The sequence below is a fragment of the Chenopodium quinoa genome, unplaced genomic scaffold (genome assembly GCF_001683475.1).
Source record: "Chenopodium quinoa cultivar QQ74 unplaced genomic scaffold, ASM168347v1, whole genome shotgun sequence".
NCBI lineage: Eukaryota > Viridiplantae > Streptophyta > Magnoliopsida > Caryophyllales > Amaranthaceae > Chenopodium > Chenopodium quinoa.
Window position 1 is genome coordinate 8240744 of NW_018743292.1, and position 25407 is coordinate 8266150.

General features: G+C 40.7%; 1 protein-coding gene and 2 long non-coding RNA genes across 4 annotated transcripts; 2 read left to right on the plus strand and 1 right to left on the minus strand.

Annotated features, from left to right (window-relative positions):
* Positions 1-1602: 1602 nt before the first annotated feature.
* On the minus strand, positions 1603-3921 carry LOC110736838 (50S ribosomal protein L18-like). Of its 2 annotated transcripts, none has more exons than XM_021917164.1 (2): positions 3622-3921; positions 1603-2246 (listed from the first exon to the last, which is right to left on the minus strand). In XM_021917164.1, exon 2 carries the CDS (start codon positions 2223-2225, stop codon positions 1881-1883), a length of 345 nt encoding a protein of 114 aa, XP_021772856.1. In that variant the 5' UTR covers positions 2226-2246; positions 3622-3921; the 3' UTR covers positions 1603-1880. The 2 variants fall into 2 exon arrangements, with proteins under 2 accessions (XP_021772856.1, XP_021772855.1); XM_021917163.1 differs by having other exon boundaries at positions 1603-2231; positions 3622-3895.
* Positions 3922-20482: 16561 nt separating this feature from the next.
* On the plus strand, positions 20483-21889 carry LOC110736047. The gene is made up of 4 exons (XR_002514189.1): positions 20483-20977; positions 21098-21113; positions 21231-21276; positions 21645-21889. It is a non-coding gene; the product is annotated as an uncharacterized LOC110736047 (long non-coding RNA).
* A 53-nt stretch (positions 21890-21942) lies between these two features.
* LOC110736839 lies at positions 21943-23799 on the plus strand. Its single transcript, XR_002514280.1, has 2 exons — positions 21943-22028; positions 22071-23799. It is a non-coding gene; the product is annotated as an uncharacterized LOC110736839 (long non-coding RNA).
* The last annotated feature ends 1608 nt before the right edge of the window (positions 23800-25407 follow it).

Consider the following 25407-nt stretch of genomic DNA (forward strand, 5'->3'; position numbering starts at 1 on the left):
TAGATTTTATTTGTAGATGTCGTATGACTTTTTATTAATAAATTGTTTTGTTTAAAAAAAAAAAAAAAAAAAAAGAAAAAAAAAGAGAGATTAGGCAAGTAAACGTTATGAGTATATTGGGCCAGATTAGTTTCAGAAGATTTAGGCTTAGTCCCAGTGCTTTCCAAAAAAAAAAAAAAAAAAAAAAAAGGCTTAGTCCCAGTGGGCCAAACACACCCATACACTTCCTGACATCCTGGTCCCTCCCAAAAAAAGTTTTCATCCAGTTTTTTTTTATCTCTCTGCGCGCAATTAGGGTGTTGATACTATTGAGCAATGATATAGTAAAACGGTGTTGGTAATTGGTATGCTTGCTTGCTTTATTTTGAAATGTTCATCCTTGTAGAATTAGCTGTCACATTTGCTAGTGTAACTTAAATCAACGAGGTAACATACTAAATTTGAACAGAAGCAAAGACCGCCTTTGAAAGAATTTATTCTAAGTGGAGTGATAGAGGTATTGGCGTGTAGCATATGTATTAGTGTATGATAAAGATCTTTGAAACTAGAAAAATATAGTTTAAAGTGGTAAGATCACTAAAGTGTATAAGCATGCATTGTCCTCTATGGCAAGAGTAACAAACATCTAGCTCTAGCTTGTACATCATATGTAAGTATCACATGTTTAGATCGAACTTTAGGTACGGTGTATTTAGTTCAGACTCTTCCTTACAGACTGTCTATATATTCGCCCCTGACGCCCCATGATGTTTAGATTTCCCTCTCAATGCAGGTACATGCACTGCACTTGGAGCTTCACAGGGGTTAATATGAAATGGACTGGTCCACTAAATCACTAATCCAGACCAAAGTTTACTGAAAAGAAGGCAAGAATTCATGCTTGTCTTTTGTAAAAATTACAGAGATGAGAACAATTTTTTCTCTCCATTGCACTTGGCCAATGTATGAGAGTTTATTATCCGATCGAATTTATCTTAAGAGTTGGATGTGTTGATCCTACAATGAGGCCGGACTGAGGAGGTTTAAGTTAATATTGGTAATTGTAAATAGTGTGATATGGTGAAATTTTGTGCGATGATTATTAGACATGAATGTTGGAGAGGTGTTTATAAGAGAAGTTTTAGTGGAAATATATCACTAATTTTGATGATTCATCCATAGTTTGTATTGCTAGAAAAATTGGTGATTTGAAATTAAATTTGTGGAATGGCAGTTCAAAACTAAAAATTAGGCGACAATTTTATAGCAGGCTACGAAGTTGCAATTGGTAAGGTAGATCTACTATCAGGCATGAAAGTGAGACTGATGAAAGACTCAAGTCCCTGACTCATTCAGCCAACGGCAAGTTCTGACCTGGTTTAACTGGCTTGTGTTTTCTACTCTATGGACCGCGAGATTCATCGCCCATCTCTCTGGACGCGAGAAAACTACAAAAACACTATTGGTTTTGAAAAAAAATGATGATTATAGACCAGCATGGCTTATATGGACCTGCACAATGATAGAACGAAATGGAAGAAACTTTTTTCCTATTTTCCCTTGCAGTTGAATTGCCGATAGCGATGTAACTTTGACTACTCCTAGTTAGCAAGAACAATGAGCTAGTTACACAAAGTTTCATACCTTTTCTTATTCAATAAAAAAGACAGGCAAGAAATTTTAAACTCGCCAATGAATACACAATACATAAGCCAGTGCATAACTGCATTTCAAATTTCACCCACAATATCTGAAAGAGAAAAAGTATGCTCGAATCAGATTCCTACACTTCATTACTGGGGATTAAGATGTTCTTTTCCATCATCACAATTGAAAAACAGCTTGAGACATTATATCAAATTTCTAGATACCTAATATCATAACTAAAGTTCTGCTTCAATTTATAGTAATTTCACACCAGCTTCTCTCATATTATCAACCACTGCTTTGATCTTACCATGATACTTCTGTTCTCTCTTTAAGAAGATTGAAACAGCAGGAATGTTCTTAACAAGCAAGCGCTCGCCAAGAATCTTCCCAATTTTAGCAGCAGCTGCCACATCTCGTGTGATTCCCATGGTTGGTCTCAAGGCCTTTTCCTGTGAGCTTGCAGAAGCAGCTACTGTGGCTGTTGGAGAGTGGATGACTTGAGCATGAACAAATTTGTTTGTGAAGTGCATTTTTAGCACATATGGCTTCAGAAATTCTGTGATTCTTGGAGCTCTGACTGGTGGTGGGATCACCATCTTGTCCTGCAATGAATTTTGCTACCATTACCAGTATGAATTTTACGTTCAATAAAATTTTTGGGGGTTCAATAGAGGATATGACATTCAATGGATAAGAGAAATTTCTTTCTGAATTAAACTTGAAAACTGAGTAATAGAGAAACAAAATGAAGAACTCTCAACCTCATCAGCCTCGACTTTCAACATCACAGAGTACTAACTACTAAGTATCATCTAAAAGACTAAACCTGAGGTTGCAATTTCAGATCAAGACACAAGACATTTCATGGCAGCCCATATACCTAGCTGCGTTAGGGGCTGGAGCATTGATTGGGTATCTAAACCAAAAAAACATATGTACTTTGGATTGTATCTGATATCCAGAAATTGCAAAATACACTATTGGTATATGATCTAAAAATTTATGTCACATCAACTAACCAGATTTTTGGTTGTAGCGATTTTTGTGGGGGTCATAAAAGAAATAACAAAGCATCAAAGCCCTCCAAATTACAATAAGATTTCCCATGAATGACCACTCTAAATAAACTATCGAAACTTGAATTTTGATTCTTTCTAAGTAAACCATCAATTTACTTTGAGCCTTAATCAACAAGTTTGTATAATAATATTTAACCATAACCTCAAACACCTCTCAAGTACAAGTATTTACATGAAATCAGCCCACATTCTAACCAAAACCCCAAGAATACACATTTCTTTTTGAAATTCATAGGAAAGCAATTTTTTTTTTTTGTGATTTCACTGAATTCTAGATCCAGAAAAGCAAACCAATCAGTTCACCAACACCATGTTGATCAATATGATCATTGCTATTGCATCAAAGAACAAACTCATACTACCACACTACCAATACAAGTTCCAGTAGCCTAAGAGGTGATACCAAATTACCAATACAAGTTTGGTGCAACTCGACTTGACTCAAAACAACATCAAAAATTGAGATTGCACCAAAATATGTTTACTATGAATAATCAATAATGTTATTAATCAAAATTCAAGTACTTCCTAGTAACAAATGGACTATACTTTGCCAAGTTTGGCACCACAGTTGGCCCAAATTAACCATTTTCAAATCAAATTTGCAATTCATTGCAAAATTTTATACAGCAGTTACAGCTTATGCTAAAATAATCAAGTCAAGCACAGAAATTCAAAAACATGAAGAACATCTTGAATTAAAAAAATACACAAACAAATTGTTGACATAATCACGCACATCAAAGTTAAGCTAGAAATTGCATTTCATCATCGTCTATTTCGCTAAATTACTTCTACAAAATTACTAAATTTCTATACGAAATCATAATGAAGTTAACAATTTTAACAAAATTCATATGAAATTATTAGCGATTGCAGCTTAAGATAGCAGGAAGAGAGAGAAAATCAATACCAGAAGATTAAGATGAGCAGCAGAAAGTCGATTGAAACTTAGATTTCCGTGGAGAAGAAGAAGGCGATTGCGACGGCGAGGGAAACCGGCGGCAGGGCGGAGAAAAGGGTGAGTGGTGAAACCGGGTGGGTTATAAGGCTAACCGGGCCTTGCTTTGTTTTGGGCTTTGACTTAGTTTTGATATGTCAAAACAATTCATTGTAACCCATATAAAAATTAATCTTTGTGTAGAGAGCTTGCTCTGAATTGGACTTTTATTTTTTATTTTTATTCATATATTTTTTAACATTGCTCTAAAATGATTAAGGTCTCGTTCAACAGCGTATTTGATGTGCGGCTGAAAAAAGCAATGTAACTCCTATAACAATAACCGAATAACCCTTGTAATAATCAACTAATAACCCATATAACACTGATCAAGTAACTCTTATAACACTAACGAAGTAACCCCTGTAACTCTGAATGAGTAACCACTATACCACTAATGAAATAAACCCCATGATGGCTGACCCCACTGTGTGACCAGTCACTATAAAAATGTGTGCTCATTCAATAGTTTTGTTCACATCAAAAAATTGAAGTTTATAAATTGAAGCTTTGATTAAGGCCGTGAATAAAAGTTGTCAATTTCTTATTCTAAAGGCAAGAATATTAGGGTCTGGAGATGAGGTTTAAAGGATAAACTAATCTTGATTTGGGGATTTTTACCCCAGCCACGTGGACCAATGAGAGTGTGACACGTGTCACCCTAGAAAGAATCCAAATAGACCTACCTGGACTTGACACGTGGCATACAAATATTCAAAGGGAATGACGGATTTCAAGGCCCATTTCCCGAGAAACCGCAAAAGCGGCACAACCCACCAAATCTAGGTCAAGTGACCTACGTAAGGGCACTATTCCCAATGGCCTATAAATAGGGACATTTACCCTATTTTGAAAACAACGTTCATTTATTACATCATAATCAATTCTCTCTCATCAGAGAAAACACCTGATTTCGAAATCCGAGAAGATTTACTTCCTTTCCGCATTTTGCTCTCCGTACACGTACTAACTTTATCATTGGAGGCGGAACTCCGAACAACCGGAGCTTCTGTTCGCGGCCGGTACAGCCGAGCGAGGAGCCAGTCTTGGTGACGTAACTCTCCCGTAGAGCATCTCGCAAAAAACCCGAAACATTTGGCGCCGTCTGTGGGGAGAGTACCTTTAAGATGGTTTCTCAAGAGACTGTACCGCCTCCTGAGGAAAAGCATCCGTCAGTTGAGGTCTATTCGAACCACGATACATAGTCGGATCCAGAGGTCGAAGTATTTGCGGCCTGTAGGGAATTTTTCAAACCCAACCTTGAGCCTCACTGTGATCATGCGTTTAGGCATGGTAGCGTCCAAAGGGAAAGAAGCTAGAGATAAAAGAGTCGCCAATAAGTTTTAAGAACATGTAAACCGTTCAAGGGTGTGAAGGTTACACCCCATTCACGATCACGGAGATCGCTAACTCCATAATGGTCCGGAACCATGACTGGATATTCGGGGATGATGGTACGAATCCAACCTAAAAGAGATTGAACCCGCCCTAAATCGGCCTCCACTTAATTCTTATGATATTCATGTATGCTTTGCGATCAACATACATACATCAAGTTAGCCCTAAATCTGTTTAATCTACGTTGGTTGATTATTAATGCACATATAAATCTATTATTTGCATAAAAAAAAATAAAAAAAATAAATAAATCTATTATTGGTGATCACTTAAATTAAAATCATATTAACCCTAAATCAAATTATTAATTATCTTATTAGGCGTGATTTCAAGTACAAATTCCCTTTAAACTTGCAAGAAGGGGCTTTATCAAGCAATAACAATAAATCATGAATAATCAAGCAACATAAAATTGACACAACAATCATCATCATTATCAAAACATTATTAAAACATGATTAGCAAGATCCTAGGCATGATACTAAACGGATTAATAACAAACCCTAGCATGTCACTAATAATAAAGATCAAAGCATTAACCTAAACATGATACTGGAAAGTATGATATTAGAAATATTAATTAACACCCTAAACATGATACTAGGAATCAAAATCAACATCCTAAGAATTAAAATCAACATCCTAACATGATTTCTATATCTAACGAATAATTAAGTAATCAAATTACTTACTTTGATGCCTCGTATCTCTCCTTCTATCAACACAATACACACGTTAGTAAACTCCAAGAAAGATTAAATCAAATAAATAAATAAATTAGATAATAATTGAAATAGATATTTGGGACCAAACTCTCAGAACTATTAACCTTTCACGTTGAGGTCGAAGGCAACTTTGAGATTGGCTAGGAGTATTCTAAGCTCGTGAGGGAGGTATGGTGTTTGCTTGGGAAAAGTATCAAGGATGTGTTAGGACGTGTTAAGGCTAGGCTAAGAAAAGAATCAAGAGAGAGAAAAAGTATTAGAGACGGGATTAGATGATGATTGTTATTGATCAAACTTGTTGATGATTGAAAACGAAGTAAACGACCTTTATAAGGAAAAAAGAGGGTCGAAGGATCAGAAAAGAGTCAGAATTCGAATCGGAATAAAACAGGTTCCATCGCGGCGCGACAAGATTGTCGTGGCGCGTCGGGACCATTGCGGTGTGTTAGGTTCACCGCGGCGCGACAGGGTCCATTGTGGCGTGATGTGACTATCGCGGAGCGATGGTTCTGCCGTTCTGCGACAGTTTTGAAAAGATAAGAATCCGTGCGAGTTTGATTCCCAATCGGATTAGGTTAACCAAATATCCGTACGTATTCTATTTTGACCGGGATTAGGATTATAAAAAAAGAGATGTTTTATTTAAAATCAAATTCTTAAATCGTTCTTTATCTTTTCGAAAACAGGATAAATTAGAATATTCTAGAGGATTCTAGAAGCTTTATAATAAATCCTAATGGATTTAGGATCGAAAACAACTTTTTAGAAACTTGTAATAAATCCTAATTGGTTTAGGAATGGGATTAAGGTAAATGGACCCTCCACATGATCATCGGGTCGCAGACAAGGCTAAGTTAGGGCTCGGTTTAGTATTTTGGCCATAACTTCTTCGTTATAAGTCGGATTTGGGCTTACAATATGTCGTTGGAAAGCCCTTTTCAAACCCCATCCAACTTCACAATAATTGGACCGGAATCATGGACCAAAATAAACTAGTTTGGACGTTTTTATAAAGAGGACACGAAATAAATGGTTTTGAGAGACACGAAATGAATGATTTTGGCTTAAAACATAACAGGGAACGAGGCGATAACCAGGCGGGTCCGAGCAAGTCAGTTGACCAGCCTCAGCTTACAAGACAGAATGCTCACATCACCCGTGAGGAGTTTTTCAAGTTCATGATGAATTTTAAAGGTGAGATGAGATATCTCATCAAGACCCAGACGGCTGGTTCAAGCAAAGGATAGTCGTCCAAGAAACCTTCTCACTTTGGGAAGACAATTCCGGTCAAGGACAGGCAGCCCACTCCGCATCTAAACAGAAGGAGGGGGACCGACCCTTAATTGACTAGACTAATATTCGTCTCCCAGGGGCGAATCAGAGAAAGCCCATCCGGCATGTACAACCGGATGGCAGCACGAAGACTTACGCTGATGCTCAGCATTTCATTGAGTAAAAGCGGAACAACCAACTGTCTGACACGACTTCAATGTCGACAATGCCAGACAGCTTCAGGAATACCTAGATGAGGTATTCCCCATCTGTACACGAGTATCTGTCAGGAGGCCAGTCTGTCCACACAGGTCCTCAAATGATAGGCTCGGTGTCGTATGTGCCCCATCAAACATACAGGCTGTTTGTCCAACCTTATCAGCAACCGGCCCTCTTTGGAGATCAGCCGGCATATCAAGTCCAGCCCCTGGACTAGCAGCTATGTCTGCTGAGACGTGGAGAACAACCCTCTGTATTCTCCAGGGAAATAACCGAGGCGACACAACCGACCAAGGTTAAGAATGCCTTGGTTGGTGCCTATGATGACACCACCAACCCCGAAGACCACCTGATGGCCTACACCAACCTCATGTATCTACAGGGGTTGGATGATGCCGCATGGTGTAGATGCTTTCCAGCTACACTGAAGGGCATTTGCCCAACAATGGTTCGGCAACCTGCCGCCTGGGTGCATAAACAATTTCAAGACGTTTGCGTTCCTGTTCGCCTCAAATTTTTCCATGAACATACCTGCCAAGAAGACAAGCATCAACTTGGGCACGGTTATTCAGGGAGACAGGGAGGGGTTCCGTTCTTCTGTCAGGCTGTTCAATTTCGTGAGAATCCAGATCCAAGGACTGTCTGACGAAGTGATGTATGTGTTTTATACCATGTTTTACCCCGGTTCTACAATGTATATTTGCATGGTTTTGGGCTCTTTGGAGCCATTTCTTGCTAACAATCTGTTCTCTAGTGTGTTCTATCTATTTTATTGAGTTTCATAGGAATACAAAGTTTCTTGGATGAATCGGACATGTTTTGGATAGTTAAAGAAGAGGTTAGTGTGTGAAGACGAAGATTTTCCCCATGCCCTGTTGACCATAGCTTGCCCGGTCAGACTTGGCAAAGAAGGAAAAAGCTAGCTATGAAGTATTGTTACAGACTCTACGCGCCCGGTTGGGCATAGCTCGCCCGGTGAGACCGGGCATTGAAGAGTTGATTTCACATCTCAGTTTTTGAAGTCGCCTTGCGCGCTCGATCGGGCGTGGCTTGCCCGGTGGGACCGGGCGCAGGAAGATAGAAGAACAACGAGGCAGGACGTCGCAGCACCCTCCACCGCCCGATCGGGCAACCCTTGCCCGGTTGGATCGGGCACTGTTTCGCGGAAGTTGTTTTGTGTAATTTCGTAATTTTATCTTTTTGGGGGTATAGATACCCTTTGTAATCACAATTAGAATACTTTTGATTATATCCTCTAGTATTAGTTTTCCCTAAGAACCCTAGTTTTACTCTCTTTTAAGCAATTAAATTCTTCTCTTAGTTTTGGTTTATTGTTCATCAACAATTCAAGTTCTTTCAATTGAAGCAATTGGTATTCATCTATTTCATTTCTCTTTTATTTCTTATTGCTTATTGATTATGTCTTGTCTATTGAATCTTGATTTTGATTTTGTTAATATGTGTGAGTAGATTCTTAATCCGGGATCTTAAAAAGCCCGAATATGATTGACATATGAATTGAATCTTTAATTTCTCCAATAATAATCCCAATTGACATGCTTAATTGATTGTGTTTATGCCAATGCTAGATTAGGAATAATTAGTATTATTATCAACCCTTTGTTCTTATTGCAACGGAAGTTGGGTATTAACGGGATTTGGGTATTTCAATCAAGGGTTTGAAGGTTATCACGGAAGTAGGTGATTGGATGATTAGGAAGCTAAGTATTGTGTTTAATGTCCCTTATTACTTGATTCCATGGAAATAGGCTTGATAGTTGATATGGGAAGCCATTGATAACTTGGAAGAGATCTTTGGTATTGTTTAGGGAATGCTTTTCCTCTTGTCAATTGACTTGTTATTGGGGGTAGATTCATTAGTGTTTTGATTATATTCGTGGTAAAGCTTGATCTTGGATGCTTTAATTCATTGATTATCTCATTCTTAGTTAATTGTGTTATTTAGTACTTTAGTTGTTAGTGTTCTTCATTCTTGATTTGGTTACTTGCTTAGTGATTTCTCGAGTCTATTTAATTAGGTAGACCTTAGTCTCTTGGGATTCGACCCTTACTTGCCCGACTACATAGTTAGGAGGAATAGTTAGGTTATTTTTGTTAGGTTCGCGACACGCCTATCACGAAGTTGCTTTTACTGACTTTTTCAAAGGTCTGAGGGATGGGTCGACTTTTAAGTTTGACCTCGTCCGGAAGAGAATCTTCACTCTTCAGGAAGTGCTGAGGGAGGCTGATAAGTTTCATTTATGACACATTTAAGGGTGTGTTTCTCCCTTTGTTTTAGGTTTAATTTTGTCTTTCTTGGTTAATTTTAGTCCTTTTAGTCTTGTTTTAGTTAATATTGTCTTAATTTATTTTTTTAGGCCTTAGTTGTGAATAATGCATTCTTTGCTCAGTTTCTAGCTTGATTTGCGTGTTTTTCTATGTGATCTTTCATTATTATCTCTTTTGGTCTATTTGTCTCGGTACTTGGCACATTCCTCAATTTTTATGACATGAGAAAAGGCCGAAAAATTACATTAGAAGTAGCCTTAAAGCTAAAAAGGAGCAAAGAACCAAGCAAGAGCAAAAGGAGCAAAGAATGAAACAAGCACAAGCAGCGGCACAGCCACCGCGGGCGCGGCTTTGTTTCCCGCGGGCGCGATGCTTTGGTTTTCCAGATTTTCATTTCAACCTGTAGATGCCCCGAAGATACTCCTCCTCGGGCGCGGCTCCGGCCACCGCGGGCGCGTCCTTTTCGAGCGCGGGCGCGGTGTTCTAGGTTTTGTTCGCGTTTCATCTCCGATTTTTCTCCCTTTTATTCTTGTAATATATATAGACGATTTCTTTAGACTTCAAGAAGCAAGTTTTTACATTTTCTCTCTCCTCTAATCAGGATTAGGCTTAGATTAGGATTTTCTTTCTTTAGTTTAGGGGTAGTTTTAGAGAGAGAAAGTTTGGGAATCCAATGGAGATTTGAGAGCTTGAAGAAGCAATTTTGTGGATTCTCTTCTCAATTATTCAATGAGCTTTTCTAACTTTCTCTCGCCTTTATTGCTTTGTTTAATTCTTGTTTTTGCTTAATTCTTTGTTGATTAGAGTAGAGAATTAGTTTACTTGTTTGATTCTTGTTTTTATTCTTGTTTTACCTTGATTTCCATGTTTTTCTTCATTATGTTTGCTTAGATTTTGTTCTAGGGAAATGGATGAAGGTTATATTGATGAATTGAGTGATTGATTGTGATTAGTCTGCAATTGATTCTTGATTATTGTGTATGGATGATGCTTATAATGATTAGAATCTTTTTAGCTAATTGATTTTAGGTTTTTAATTGTGCTTTTAATTAATTGTGCGAAAGTGAGTTGATTGAGATTCTAGATTCTTCCATGCCTATGCTAGGCTAGTTGCACGGGAGTGAATTAGCTTAGTAGGATAATTAGCATGCTTAATTGCGCAGGACTGAGTTGAGTGTGTTAATCATTCCTAATTGAGATCATGATCATCTAATTGCAATTTGTTATTGGATTCATTAATATAATTGGATTCCCCTTTCCCTTGTATCTTGTTGATTGCTTTAAGTAGTGTTTTATTTGTTCCACACTCTATCTCACAACCTTCCTACTAGTTTAATTAGCTCAAATTGATACACTTAGTCTTTGTGGTTTGACCATAGCTTGCCACTATCTTGTGTAACTTTGTAGAGTAAGATTAGGAATATAAATTGTTGATTTGATCTAGGATAGTAGACCATGACCTATTATCCAGTGATCAGAGGCAGAAGCCTATGTACAGGCGAATGAACTCTGCTCCTCTAGCAAGCAGTCGGACTCAAAGAAGTTTGACAAACAAAAAGGGAGTCGGCAAGATCAACCGGCTCAAAAAGCTGAAGAGAGAAAGAAGAGAAAAGAAGTTTGGGCGGTTGAGTACCCTAATTAGCTGTCAATGACCGCCCAAACTTCTTTTCTCTACGTTCTAAGGTACGAGTTTAACAATGACTGCTACACCATCCTCATGGAAATCAAAGACCGGGTGGTGCTTAAGAAGCCCACGGCGATGAAAGGTCCGGCCAAAAACCGGAACAAGGATAAGTACTATCACTTTCATGAGGACATTGGTCATGATACCAACGACTGGTATAGCCTCAAGCGGTTGCTAGATTGGCTGATAAGGGTGTGCTGAAATCTTACATCCTCAAGTCCAAGGTGACCCTGAAGACGGACCCCAAGCATCCGTTAAAAAAGTTAGCAAAGGATGATAGTGGTTCGGACACTGATCCGGATATGATCAGCACCATTGCAGGCGGCTTTGTCTATGTGGGCCCAACTATCAAAGGCACCAAGGACCATGTTAGACAAATGGATGTCAGCTCGGTCGATGAAGGCCAGACGTCTGTCGATACCTTTCTTGAGGTCGTCATCTCTGAAAAAGCTAGGGCGAAGTCTGCCGGCTGCATGGCGACCCCATTGTCATTGAATGTAAGGTGGCCGACCAAAAGGATGGTCGGATCCTTATTGGTACAGGCAGTTCGTCTGACATTATCAGCTGGCATTGTCTGTCCAAGTTGAAGTATAAGCTAGGCAGCATGCACAAGGTCACTCACCCCTTGGTTGGTTTTGGGGGTGGAATTGTGCACCCACTCGGCCGGATTGATCTACCAATCCGGATGGGGGACAGGGGACAAGGGCGCAATATGGTCGTCCGGTTCTTGGTCGTAAAAGAGCTGACCGCCTAAAACCTCATAATAGGTCGTCCGACTTTGAACAAATCCAAGGCCATCATTATCCCATCCCTTCCCTCATGCTGCTGAAATTTGAGAAAGATGATGGTTCTGTTGGCTCCTTGAATGGAGATCAGAAGGCCGACTAGATGGTGATTGTCAAGAAAGAGAAGCAATAGCAATCACTGACCGGGGAACGGTCAGATGAACTCTGTCCCAAGCCGGCTGGTGAGTACATTAACATCGCTCAGGATGACACACGTCCGGAGCGAACTGTTAAGGTGGGGGCGTTTGCCTTTGCAAAGTTGAGGGCAGACTTGCATGATCTGTTAAAGGAATTCAAATATATATTTGTGTTCAAAGTGGAAGAGATGTTTGGCATAAGCCCAAATCTTGCTGTCCACAAACTCGCCGTGGACCCAAAGAAGAAGCTTGTTAGGCAAAAGAAAAGAAATCACGGCGAGGAGAGAAGTCAGCCAACAGCCGCCGAGGTTAAGAAGTTTTTAGACGCTCGATTCATTCGGGAATGTCACTTCCCAAATTGGGTTGCGAATGTTGTTCTTGTAAAAAAGTCGAATGGGACTGGCGCATGTGTGTTGATTATACTGATCTGAAGAAGGCATGTCCGCTTCCAAATATCGACAGTGTGGTCGATTCTACAGCCGGACATGCCCTGATGAGTTTTATGGATGCCTACTTAGGCTTTCATCAGATATCCCTATGGAAGAAAGATCAAGAGAAGACGACAATTGTCACTGATCAAGGGTTATTGTATTACACTGTGATGCCGTTTGGCCTGAAAAATGCGCCTGCTACTTTCCAACGAATGATTAATACGGTTTCATCAACCAGATCGAAAGAAATGTAGAGGCGTACATTGACGATATGATAGTCAAATCCAAGCTACAGACAGATCATCTTGTTGACCTCCGAGAAACCTTCACCACACTCAGGAAGCACAAGGTCATGCTCAATCCTAAGAAGTGTGTCTTTGGTGTTGAGTCTGGGAAGTTTTTCAGATTTTTAATTGATCAAAGGGGGATAGAGGCAAACCCAGAGAAGATACACGCGGTCATTGACTTGAAGTCACCCCGCACCGTTAGAGAAGTTCAAAATTTAACCAGTTGCTTGGCGGTATTTGAGAGATTCCTCGGCCGGTCAGGTGACAAGTGCCTCTATTATTTCCAAGCAATCAGAAAGAAGACCATGTTTGAATAGGGGGATGATGCTGAGGTGACCTTCCAAAAATTGAAAGAACATTTGCACTCCTTGCCAAGGCTTGTTAGCCCTCTGCCCAAGGAAACGCTCTACATGTACCTAGCCGTCTCAGATCATGCTCTTAGCGCTGTTCTCCTTGCTGAGAGAGACGACAATCAACTCCCGGTCTATTTCGTGAGCCATGTTCTTCGAAACGCAAACTTTGGTATTCAATGGTTGAAAATTTGGCCTTGCTCTTTTTATGGCAGCCAAGAAGTTTAAACCATACTTCTTGGCACATCCGGTGGTAGTCTATACAAACCAACCACTTAAGCAACCAATGACAACCTTAGAATCATCCGGCCGAATGCTCAAATGGGCTATCAAAATGCAGAGCCTTGAAATCACTTTCGAACCAAGGAAGGCAGTGAAGGGTCAGGCGTTCACCGACTTCATTATTGAAATGACACGGCCGGCTGAGCCGGAAAACCTTAATCAGGTTTGGAAAATGTATGTAAATGGGAGCTCTACTATGAACGACTGTGGTGCAGGAATTATATGCCAATCTTCTGAAGGGGACAAATATGAATATGCACTACGGTTCAAGTTTCAAGCCTTAAACAACGAGGCCGAGTATGAACAGGCCCGTTTCTAAGATTTTGGTGGCCTAGGGCAAACATATAATTTGGGGCCCTATTAGTTTTATAATCGTAGTAGGGTATGCAAAACAAAAGATTAATTGCTTCAATTTTAACTCCACACGTCAAATTAGGAAGAAAAAAAAAACACAAAAATAACAAAGCTCTCGAAAAATGAATAAAGATTTTGGTGGCCTAGAGCAAACATATAAAAATATTTGTTTACTATTGCTCACTCCATCTAATATACGTGTATAATTTAAAAGTTAAAGCATAAAAAGTAACGCTCTTGATTTGTTAACATTTTTTCTTGCCAAAATCCTATCTTTACACAGGTGCATCAATTGCATTCAAATATTCAATCAGTTTATTAATTTAGGGAATTTTTGTTACTTTATTTTTATCTTAATTAAAATTCAAATTTCCCTAAAAAAAAAAAAATCAAATTCAAATTCAAATTGACAACAATTACAACATAGTTTATCTTAATGAAAAAAAAAGGGTACTGTAAAATTTATGTGTAAAATTTTAAAATGGAAAAAGAATAATTAAAAAAAAAAAAAAGCATAAACCTTACCATAACAGAAAGCGATTCAACGAAACTATGAAAGAGTGAAAACAGAAGACTTAGAAACTTTTCACCCAAATTTAGATAAACAAATGGAACCAATCAAACAAATCAAGAAATTAAGAAGTAAGAAGTAAAATTATACTGGAGAATCATGAACTTTAAAGGAGGATTAGATATAATTCAAGCTTTCTTGTAGAAAATTGAGACAATATATCACTGTTTATAATAATTTTCATCTCCAATATATAATTAGGGATAGAGATTTATATGAAAAGAAAAAAAAAAATGAATATGGTCAGAATTTGGAAATAGGGAAAGAAAGTGAGATATGGGGATTTGTTGCATGATTATTATAGGCATGAATAAATTCAGTTTTGGAAACTGAATATTATAGTATGTGCGAAATTAAGGGTGAATAAAACCAATGAGAAAAAGAAATGTTTGATGTATACTCCATATCTTGATAAAAATTAATATTTTAGTCTTTATAGTCTCTTTATAGCTTTGTATTTTTAGGGGCCTTGGCTTTAACTAAAATTGGGCTTCCTAACAACGGGCCCAGGGCAGGCGCCCCACCTGCCCTGCCCTTGCTACGGGCCTGAGTATGAAGCTCTGCTAGCCGGTATACGCATGTGTAAGGCGGTAGGGGCTAAGAAAATTGACACCTGCTCTTATTCATAATTGGTTGTTAGTCAATACCATGGTGACTATGAGGCCACCCATTCGGCTATGGTAAAATACTTGTAGGCGGCCAGAACAGAGGCTGGGACACTTAACGAATTTCACCTAAGTCAAGTGTCCAGGTCGCAGAACAATCAGGCGGATGCTCTGTCAAAACTGGCATCCTCCGCCTCCTGTGATACACCTCGGTAAGTCTTTTGGGAAGTGATGGAAAAAAGAAGTATCGAAGAAGATCCCATTGGAGTACTTGACTGAAGTTCAACCTGAATGGACGGCATCTTGGCCTATCTTCTAGACGGCACTTTGCCGGATACATATCCAGAAATGGTCGCAATGAAAAAATGTGCGGCCAACTTTGAGATTCACAATGGAGAACTTTTCAAAAAAGGTTTTATGTTCCTCCTTTGAAGTGTATCACCCCAGAAAGGGGGCATGAGATTCTGGAAGATCTACATTCGGGCTTCAGTGCCTCACACATAGGCGACAGAGCTCTAGCAGAAAGGGCCAGGCGGCAAGGATATTTCTGGCCGACTCTAGAAGCAAACGCCACAAAAACGGTGAAGAAATGTGACAAGTGCCAAAGATTTGGCTAGCTCATCCACTGTCCGGCCACTGATATAACGACAATTCATATCCCAGTACCATTCGCCAAATGGGGCGTGGATATCTTGAAAGGAATGGTGTCCTTCGAACAAGCAAGTGTATTATTCCGATAGAGGGTTCAGAATTAATTAGGAAAGCTAATTATTTAGTGAGGTCAAGTGATCGGAATGCCTAGCTGGAGGCCGCTTCCGATCAGTTTTATTAATGTATAGTTAATATTACAGCTTGCTCTTGACTGAACCCTTCATGTCACACCCAATCGTGTAACCAAATCAAAGTGACGAATTAATCCAAAGGATTAAATGAGTCGATAGAGATTTTACAAACTAAAACGTCGGATTCCGAGCTTAGAGTGTTGAAAGTCGAGTCAAATTTAGGGATCGACGAGACGGAAAAATCAGTCAAACAACACGTCACAACGTATAGCCCTAGCCTCGGAATGGCCTATCTATGCGAGAGCTAGGGGCATGCGGCTAGCAAGGGCAGTCGCGGCATGCCGAGCTAGCTTGCATCGCATGCTAGCAGCGCTAGCGCAGCAGGCTAGCATTACTAACGCGCCAGCATGCTAGCGTGCCAGCAAGCTAGCAGCGCTAACAAGGCCAGAAGCTAGCAAGCTCGTTGGGCCTAGCTAGCTGCTGCTAGCACCAGCCTCTCAGCAGCCCACAAGCGCGCAAGGCTCGCTGGGCATGCAAACAGCGCATGGGCCTAGCTGGTTGGCCCATCCGAGCACAAAGGCTGCCTGCGTGGCGCGCCTTATTGCTCAAGGATGAGCGGCCAGCTGACCGGTTCCTATTGGGGCCGGTCATTTGTGAAGGTTTGCTTGGGTAGCAAGGGAAAGGTAGTCCTCCCCTTGTGGTCCACACCTACCCCCATGCTCTCCTTGTGACACTTGTTGTTTGATGATTACCTTGACATTTTAATTTAATTTAGAATTAAATTAAATCTTTCTTTTGGCATTTTACCAACTATCCCACATTGAAAGATGATGGGAATTCTTGGGAACATTTCTCTACAAATACCAATCATTTGGTATTGGGAATTTCACTTGAGTTGGTGAGCTCTAAGAGATCTCCAAAAGCGAGAAAACCTTAGTTCGTAAACTCTAAGTTAATTTTGGTCTAGTCCCGTTTAAGCTACGGGGCAGGGGCCGGTTCCGGTTCGGTGAGCGAGGGTGTGAGCCGTCGGAGGTTTCGCACTTGCGGAGCTTGAAGCTTTCAAGTACGAGCTCATTGAGTGAGCGAAGCACGCATCTAGGGTGAGTTTCTTTCTTTCTCCTCTCTTTATGTGTTCGTGTTTTGTTTATTTGCATGCTTTTGTTTATGTTGTAATTATTATGCATGCGATCCAGTTTTCTGGTTTTGTTTCCGTGCGGTGTCGGACACTGCAAAACCCAACATATCTTGAGTCCATATACACCTGCGCTAGGCGAACGACGGTATATTCTAGTTGCTGTTGACTACTTCACCAAGTGGGTGGAGGCCGAGGATGTCAAAGGCATCAAGACAAAGGATGTCATCTCTTTCATCTGGAAGAACATCATCACCCACTACGGAGTACCTATGTCTATGGTCTTTGACAATGGCCCTCAATTTGAGACGCCAACCCTCAAGAATTGGCTGGGAGACCAATGGATCTCCCACTGCTTTGCATCAGTCGGTCGACCCCAAGCAAACGACCAGGTTAAGCCTTCAACAAGCTAATCTTAGACGACATTAAGAAGAAAATTGAAAGAGCTGGCGGCCTGTAGGGTGAAGAGCTAACTCATGTTCTATGGGCCATCAGAACACAGCAAAAGGTGTAACCGGCAAAACTTCATTCCTCAAGGTATGCGGCTCTGAAGCCGTCTTGCCTATTGAGCTTTATGAGCCGAATCTTCGAATCATGTTGTATGACGAAGAGGCTAATTGGGAGGTCATGCGACTGGCATTGGACTCACTCCCAGAACAACGGGGCAATGACTCCTTGCGCCATGAGATTTACCGTTTTTGAATGACAAGAGCCTGCAACAAGAGAGTACACAAGCGGCCCTTGAAAGTGGGGGACTTTTTGTTACGCAAGATGGAGGCAACAGTAGGGCCAATTAGCAAGGCAAGTTGACACCCAATTGGGAAGGTCCCTACCGGATCTATAAGGAAGTAAGAGGCGGCACCTACCACCTAGAAATACCAAACAGCAGACAGCTAGCCAGAACTTGGAACGTAGATAACTTGAAAAAGTACTACTTCTGAGACTTGTAAATTTTTGCAAATGAAAGGCTTATTAATGAAAAATGCTTTTTATTTTCAATTAGTTTATTTTTTTACTAGATATGTCTCCCTATGGGAACACCGCCTGTGCGATGTACGTGCGGCAAAATGTGAACCAACCGTCTACTCTGACAAGAGTGAGACATTCGGCGACGCCCATCCGGGTGAATTCGCTTACAGAGAGCATCTCCCATTTGGGTGGTACATTACTCTATAAACACATATAATAGACGACCCAACCGATTGCTTTATTTAGGCCTTAGTCGTAGTTGTTTACCTTGAAGAATCTAATATGGGACCTAAACGGCTCAAATAACTGCATGGCCTATGTGATAACAAGCGATATTCAACCATTATTCCACCTTGGGTCAAAATATTATCAAATTGATAATAACGCTATCAGGCGCCTGCTATTGCTTTGGGGCAATACAGACGGCACAAAAAACAGACTCCCAGACTCCCCTACGGGATAGCCAGCCTGCTCAACAGAAGCAGAGTCGGGCCTAATTGGAATTGAAAGCTAAGCCTAAAACTTAGCATTTACAACTAATGATTGAATTGATCAAAAAATCATTCGTCCAAGACGACTGAATATGGCCAATGGCCATCTGCTACCTAAAGTTTATCCATCTGCTTGATGGACGACTGACCGCTTGGTTTGGGGCAATCACCATAATGATTGATTGACTTGGAAATTAGTCATACCCTTTCAAGCACCAAAAATTTCTAAGTCAATCAGCCCACTTTTTGAAACCAAGCGCACAGCCGTCCAAGGACAAGAGCATCTGGTATAATGAGAGAGCCGCATGCATAAAACAAAAAGGCTATATACTTAGTCAAATTCATGCATAGAAAAAATTCAAGAACCAATAATCAAAAAAATAAAATCGGCCAGCTGATTCATATTAAAAAACTGACCCCATGGTCGGTCAAAAGAAATTATTAATCGATATTACAATCGGTGAAGAGAAGAGAAAATTGTTGATAAAACCCGACTCCACCGTCGGTAAAGACACATCAATACTCGGCACGCGGGCCGAAAAAATGACTTTCAGGCCATCAGGCCAAAGAAAAGAGCATAAGCTTAATCTGCTTGAGGGGAGAGCTCCTCTTCATTACCATCCGGCTGTCCATCTACATTATCGGGATGCTCCTCACGATGCTCGAGCCCCTCATTATCAGCCACATCCTTATCCCCGGACGCGTCCTCCATTTCCTACTGCATTTGCTGCTTGTTAAGTGCATCGGTGGACTCGTCAAAAAAATACTCCTTGACAGAGTAGTCGTCCTCAGGAAACGAAACTTTCCAGGCCATCTTCATCCGGGTGACATAATCAGCCTCATTGTCAGAGATCAACTGCTTCTTTTCTTCCTCGGCTCCGGCCTCAAACTTTTGCTTCAACTGCGTTTCTTGGTTGGACAACTTCCGCTTTAAGTTCTCATTTTGACGGCGAAGGTTGTCGGTCTCTCTGCCCGTATCAACAAGCGTCTCAAGCTCGAACTTAGCGGTCTTTAGTTGGGCCTCAAGCCCAGTCACCCTCTTTTGGGCCGCCTCTATTTTTTGCTTAACCTGCAGGTAGAAATCCGCTTTTGAATGCAGGATATCATGGGTCAATGCTTCATTTTTACATATGTTATACATGGCTCGGTCTAGAGCGGCCCTTTCTTTGGCACTCTTTACCTCTTTTTGTTTGTCTGAGAACGTCTTCTTGAGACCATTGACTCGCAGCATCGCCTGCATCCGTCAAAAGCTTTGTTAAAAAACAGACGATACAGAAAGAATACAAGAATTCTAACTTAGATATTATACCTCAGCCAGAAGAGCCAATATGGCGTCAAAATTGAGAGTGCCAACCCCTCTTACAGACTCCCATTACTCAGGAGAGACGACCTTAAGCATGTTCTTGGCGAATTGCTATATATCTAGCCTCTGGGTAACATCTGCACATTCAACACTTGGTGAGAAGTTGGCATAAGCTCGACCTATAGATCGGGTGTCTTCGGAGTTGTTGGGCGACTGCTGATAAGACTTTACCCTACAAGGGTAAGGTAAAGGGTAAAAGGCACTAATACCTTGAATGTCAACCTCCAAATCCTAGGGACGCCTGTCTTTACGTCCGCGTGGGGCAAGCCCGCCTGTAGCTGCTGAGCCGACAGCAGCAGTGAGTGGCTTGCCGCTCTTTGACGCTTTAGGGGCGTCCAGCTTTTTGAGAGCTTCAGGGGAAGCAGGAGACTTGCCTTTAGTGGTGGGGTGTGAGTCTTCTCCAGATTTGGCGGCTGAGGGATTCTTCTGCGCCACTGACTTCCTTGATTAGGAAGGCGTCCGGTCATCTCTCGTAAACGGGCACTTCGGCGGCCTCTCGCCAAAGTTGGGGGGAACAGGAGGCTTGTTTGGTCCCTCCTAAAAAAATTTAAAAGGATAAAGCTGTCAGTATAGGACAGCACAGTCCGCATGTCTACCAACAAATAGGGGTGGAAAAAACTAACCCGACCCGAAAACCCGACCCGAACGCGACCCGAAAATAGTGGGTTAGGGTTGAGAATTTCGACACAAAAACTTAAATGGGTTGACACGAACCCGACCCGAAATTAAATGGGTTAGGTTAAGGTTGAAAATTTCAACCCGAAAATGACCCACGTAACCCGAAATTATTTTCGGGTCAAAATCAGGTCGGGTCAACCCGAACCCGACCTTATAACCCGAAAAAAAGTCTTGTAAAAAAAAATAAAAAACTTCATTTTGATAATTTGATGGCCCAAGCCCAATTGAAAGTTTGAAACCTAAAAACAAAAACCCTAAAAACAACTATCAGCCGTTTTCATTTCACGCCTAATTTCACATTTTCTCTCTCTTAAAACTTCTTAGTGCTCTGGTTTTCATTTTCACTCTTTCGTTCTCAAGCTCTCAACTTCTCCCTCTTCTCACTGAGTAAAAACCCTAATTTCGTTCTCAATTTTTGTCCTCTAAGGCTCTAATCTTTCCTTCTCACTCCTCAACGTCTGAAAGGTAATGTTTATTAATTGTTTTTGTTTTCGTTTCATTTTTATTTTGGATTTGAAGTTCTAATTTCTGAATTTTTCATTCTCGTTTTTTTTTTCAAATCTTCAAATCTTCCTCCCCTTCAAGCCGTCAAACCTGAAAGGTAATTTTTTTGTTAATTTTTGTTGTTTTCGTTTCGATTTTTTCCGTTTTTATTTCGGTTTTTTCCGATCTCAAGTTCTAAAGTTCTACATTCTTGATTTTTGCTTTCGATCTCCAGTTCTCCATCTTCAAATCTTCCTCTCCTTCAAGCCGTCAACTTAAAGGTAATTACTTTTGTTTCCGTTTTGTTTTGTTTTTTTTTTAATACAGTTTTTGTATTTGATTATTGTTGTTGTTCTTGCTTGATAATAGTCTTAATATGCCTAAAATTTGTGTTGTTAATTTGTGTTGTTGATTGTATTTTTTTTTTTACGAGAAAAATTATTGTGCATGTCTTTTTAATTTTTGTTTTTCGCTGATTTGTTGTTCTTGATTCTTGCTGATTTGCTGATTGTTGTTGATTTTTTTGCTAATTTTTGTTGTTTTCTTACTGATTTGTTCTTGCTATTTTGGTTGTTTTTCCTGAGATGTTTCTGATTTGTTGTTCTTGAGTTGTCTTTTTAATCGTTTATTTTGTTATATTTTTTTGCAGACACCCATGGCCCATAATCTCATATACAACAGCTTTCTTCTGGGAGTGTGAGAAGAAGATTCGAGAGATTGTTACTTTAAATAAATTTGTCTCTTTTTAATTGTGATTTGTAATTTATTAAACTTTATTTTGGTATGTAATAATTAATTAGGCATTTAAACTTCTTAGAGTGCTAGACTTTATTTTGTTTTCTTGAAAATTTTAAGTTTGAAAACATTAAGTAAAAAAAAAAAAAAAAAAAAAAACAGGTTTTATTTACTTTTAAGTAATCAAAAACTAAAAATCAGGTTATTCAGGTAATAACAAAAATTAAAAAAAAAATTAAAAAAAAAAATCAGGTCAAATCAGGTCGTTTTCGGGTTGACCCAAACCTGAAAATATCAGGTTCCGGTTGGGGTTTTCAACCCGAAAACTTATATGGATCAGGTTCAGGTTGGGGGTTAGCTGACCCGAAACCCGAAAACCCGAACACGAACCCGACCTGATCCGATCCGTTTGCCACCCCTACCAACAAAGAGTTTGTGAAAAACTTACATGGTTAAGCTGATCTTTTTGAAGGTCTAGGACTTATGCTTTATCATCTGGCGGTAGGCGGCTGCACAGCTGGCAGGTTTCTTGCTTGGAGAGAGTTGCTCCATTGCTTCTTCTGCATAAAAGGTCGGATGCATGTTAGTAAAAAAAATAAATAATAAAAAATAAAAATTGCTAAGCAGACTCATCCGGCCCTCTACCTCTGGTTTTTTCTGTAATAAGGCCACAGGCGGCAAGATAAGTGTCATCCATCAGCCCCTCAAACCTAGGGATGTAATTGTGGAGAATTATCTCTCTCCTATTCCCTCCCTCTATGGTTTTGGTGGTGACCTTAAATAGACCAGGCATCAGAATTTGATCCTAGCCTTCCTCAGTTACAGGCAAGAGAATAGCTTTTGTGCCTAGAAGGTATGGGTTTTGGTTCCAGAAATTATACCTCTGGTTCCTCCGAGTGTCTGGTGAAGAGATAATATAAAATCTGTTTCGCCGGTCCTTCCACTTGTTTTCCTTGCCCACGGTCATCATGTACCCTTTGTGACAAGTCAGTGTATACCAACTAGGGCCGCTTGACTAAGGGGCTTTGCTCAGATAATGCATTGAGGCAAAGGCTTCGAAGGCCGGCTCTACCCCGAGCATATTATAGGCGGCGATATACCCTAGTATGTTCACCCACGAATTGGGGGCAAGTTGCCAAACCCCCAGGCGGTAACCATCCATAATCTTCTCCACATCTGGATTAAGGGGAAATCTTAGGCCCGCCTGTATTGCTGCTTCGTAACAACCGAAGCATTGGTCTCTATTAGGGGTGTTCAAAAATACCCGACTCGATTAACCCGTCCCGCTGACCCGTCGACCCGATAAATTTAAGCGGGTATTTTTCTGATTTTTTTCAAAATTGACGGGTCAAGTACCCAACCCGCTAAAAAAGAAGTGTAGCGGGTCGGGTCATGGGCCGACTTTTGTGTTAGGCGAGTACCCGCTGACCCGCTAACTTTTTTTTTTTTTTTAAATATTTGATTATGTGTATACTGTAGCTAGGCAATTAGGGTTTTATACTTTTATGTGTGTACAGCCGTCACACATTTTCTTCTTCCCCCTCTCTCTCCTTCACTCACAGTCACAACTCACGCACACCACACCTCCTTCTCTTTCTCTCTCCCCTTCACTCATAGATTCATAGTCACAATTTCACAAATCATGAAAACATCAACAGCAAAAATCAAGAGCAAACATCAACCCGCAAATCACGCAATTAGCATCAACAACAAATTAACATCAAGAGCAAGCATTCATTAGCCCAGTGAATCGAACCACGGTAGAGGTCTTCGGTCCCACCGTAGCGGCACAAGCACAACCACATGAGAGATCTCCCAAGTCCCATTGCAGCGACACAGCCACGCGAGACGGCAGAGATCTCCCACCGCTGCGGCAAGTCGGCAACCGCGCGAGTATGAGTTTTGATTGTCGTGTTCATATTTGAATTTGAAAGTTGGGTTGTTCATTTGTGAATGTTAATGGTGTTTTGTGACTTTTGTCTATGTTTATCTTTGATATTTTGTATATTATTTGTGGTTGCAAGCTTGCAACTATTATTTTTCTTATGATTCTTAGGTTGAATTTTAATTATCTTCAATTTGTGTATGAGTACTATTTTTTTTTTAATTCTTTCGAATGCAGCCATTAAACCATATGTATTTACATTTTTTTAAAAATTTTATTCAGGTACCCTCTGACTCGACCCGGGAATTTTGGGTACCCGGATTTCACGGGTCGGGACATGGGCCGGGTAATTAAGTACCCGAAAACTCGGGTACCCGCGTTTTCGGATACCTGAAATCGCGGGTACCCAGATCTGAACACCCCTAGTCTCTATAACTGGACCCAAACGGCCAGACGACCGTGTCATCCAAATCAGGAACATGAATTTCATATTTGGCCCCCATGACATGGGCGGCTCGGAAGTCGTTCAACTTCTTGCGCATATTTCTCTGGGTGCTAGCTGAGATATAGGTGAAGTAAGGAGTGAATTCTTCTTGGGCAGAGGAAGAAGCCTCCCCTCGCCCTCTCTTAGCAGAGGCGGCCTCCTCCGCAGACTCAGAATCAAAATCAGAGCTCTCGGGCTCCTTATGAGGCACAGGCGACTCTGTTCCAGCATTGGAACCGCCAGGAGCAGCATCCGACTGAGGCCTTGCTCAGAGCCGGATGCATTGTTGTCAAACCCAGGCCATCATCTGACTCATTCAAGATAAAATCACTCGGCGTACTTGGAGGGTCGGGTGGGTAATTATAAACTTCATTTCTTGGCACCTTAATAGTGTCGCCGTTCTCCTCACCATCTATAGGGCCTTGGGCCATCATTTTTGTTATGGCCATAGTAGCCTGCACAGACACAGAGACGGTCGGATTCGGGGATGTTTGCAGAGGGGAGTCCAAGTAGGGCAGGCGGCACTCCTAGTCCTAGATTCAGCTGTCCCGGGTGACCGGCTGACAGCTATCCTAGGTCGTGCCGTGTGTGTTTGTGAAACCATTTTGAAAACAAGGAAAAACAAATACAAACGGTAATTAAAAAGCAAAAAAGAGAGGGAAAATAGGCGATTACCTTTTGGATGAAGGTACTGTTGAAACTGCTTAGGACGGCTACGATGCAGGCGGATCAAACACAAGCGGCAATAATCAAATTCTCTTAAAAGTCAAAGATTCTCTCAAAGATTTTTCGTGAATATGCGAGAATGAGGGAGTGAAAGTATTTATAGAGGGGATTTTGAAATTTACTCCAGAAGGTAAACAGTTAAAATATTGTTCACCCGTGCATGCGTGACACTTGTCACAGGCGCCACGAGGCGCGTCACGTGACCCCTGTGAGGGGCAAATGATTTGGGGATTTTTACCCCGACCACGTGGACCAATGAGAATGTGACACGTGTCACCCTAGGAGGAATCCAAATGGACCTACCTGGATTTGACACGTGGCATACAGATATTCAAAGGGAATGACGGCTTTCAAGGCCCATTTCCCGAGAAACCGCAAAAGCGGCGTAACCCACCAAATCTAGGTCAAGTGACCTACATAAGAGCACTATTCCCAATGCCCTATAAATAGGGACATTTACCCCATTTTGAAAACAACGTTCATTTATTACATCACAATCAATTCTCTCACATCAGAGAAAATACCTGATCTCGGGATCCGAGAAGATTTACTTCCTTTCGGCATTTTACTCCCCGTACACGT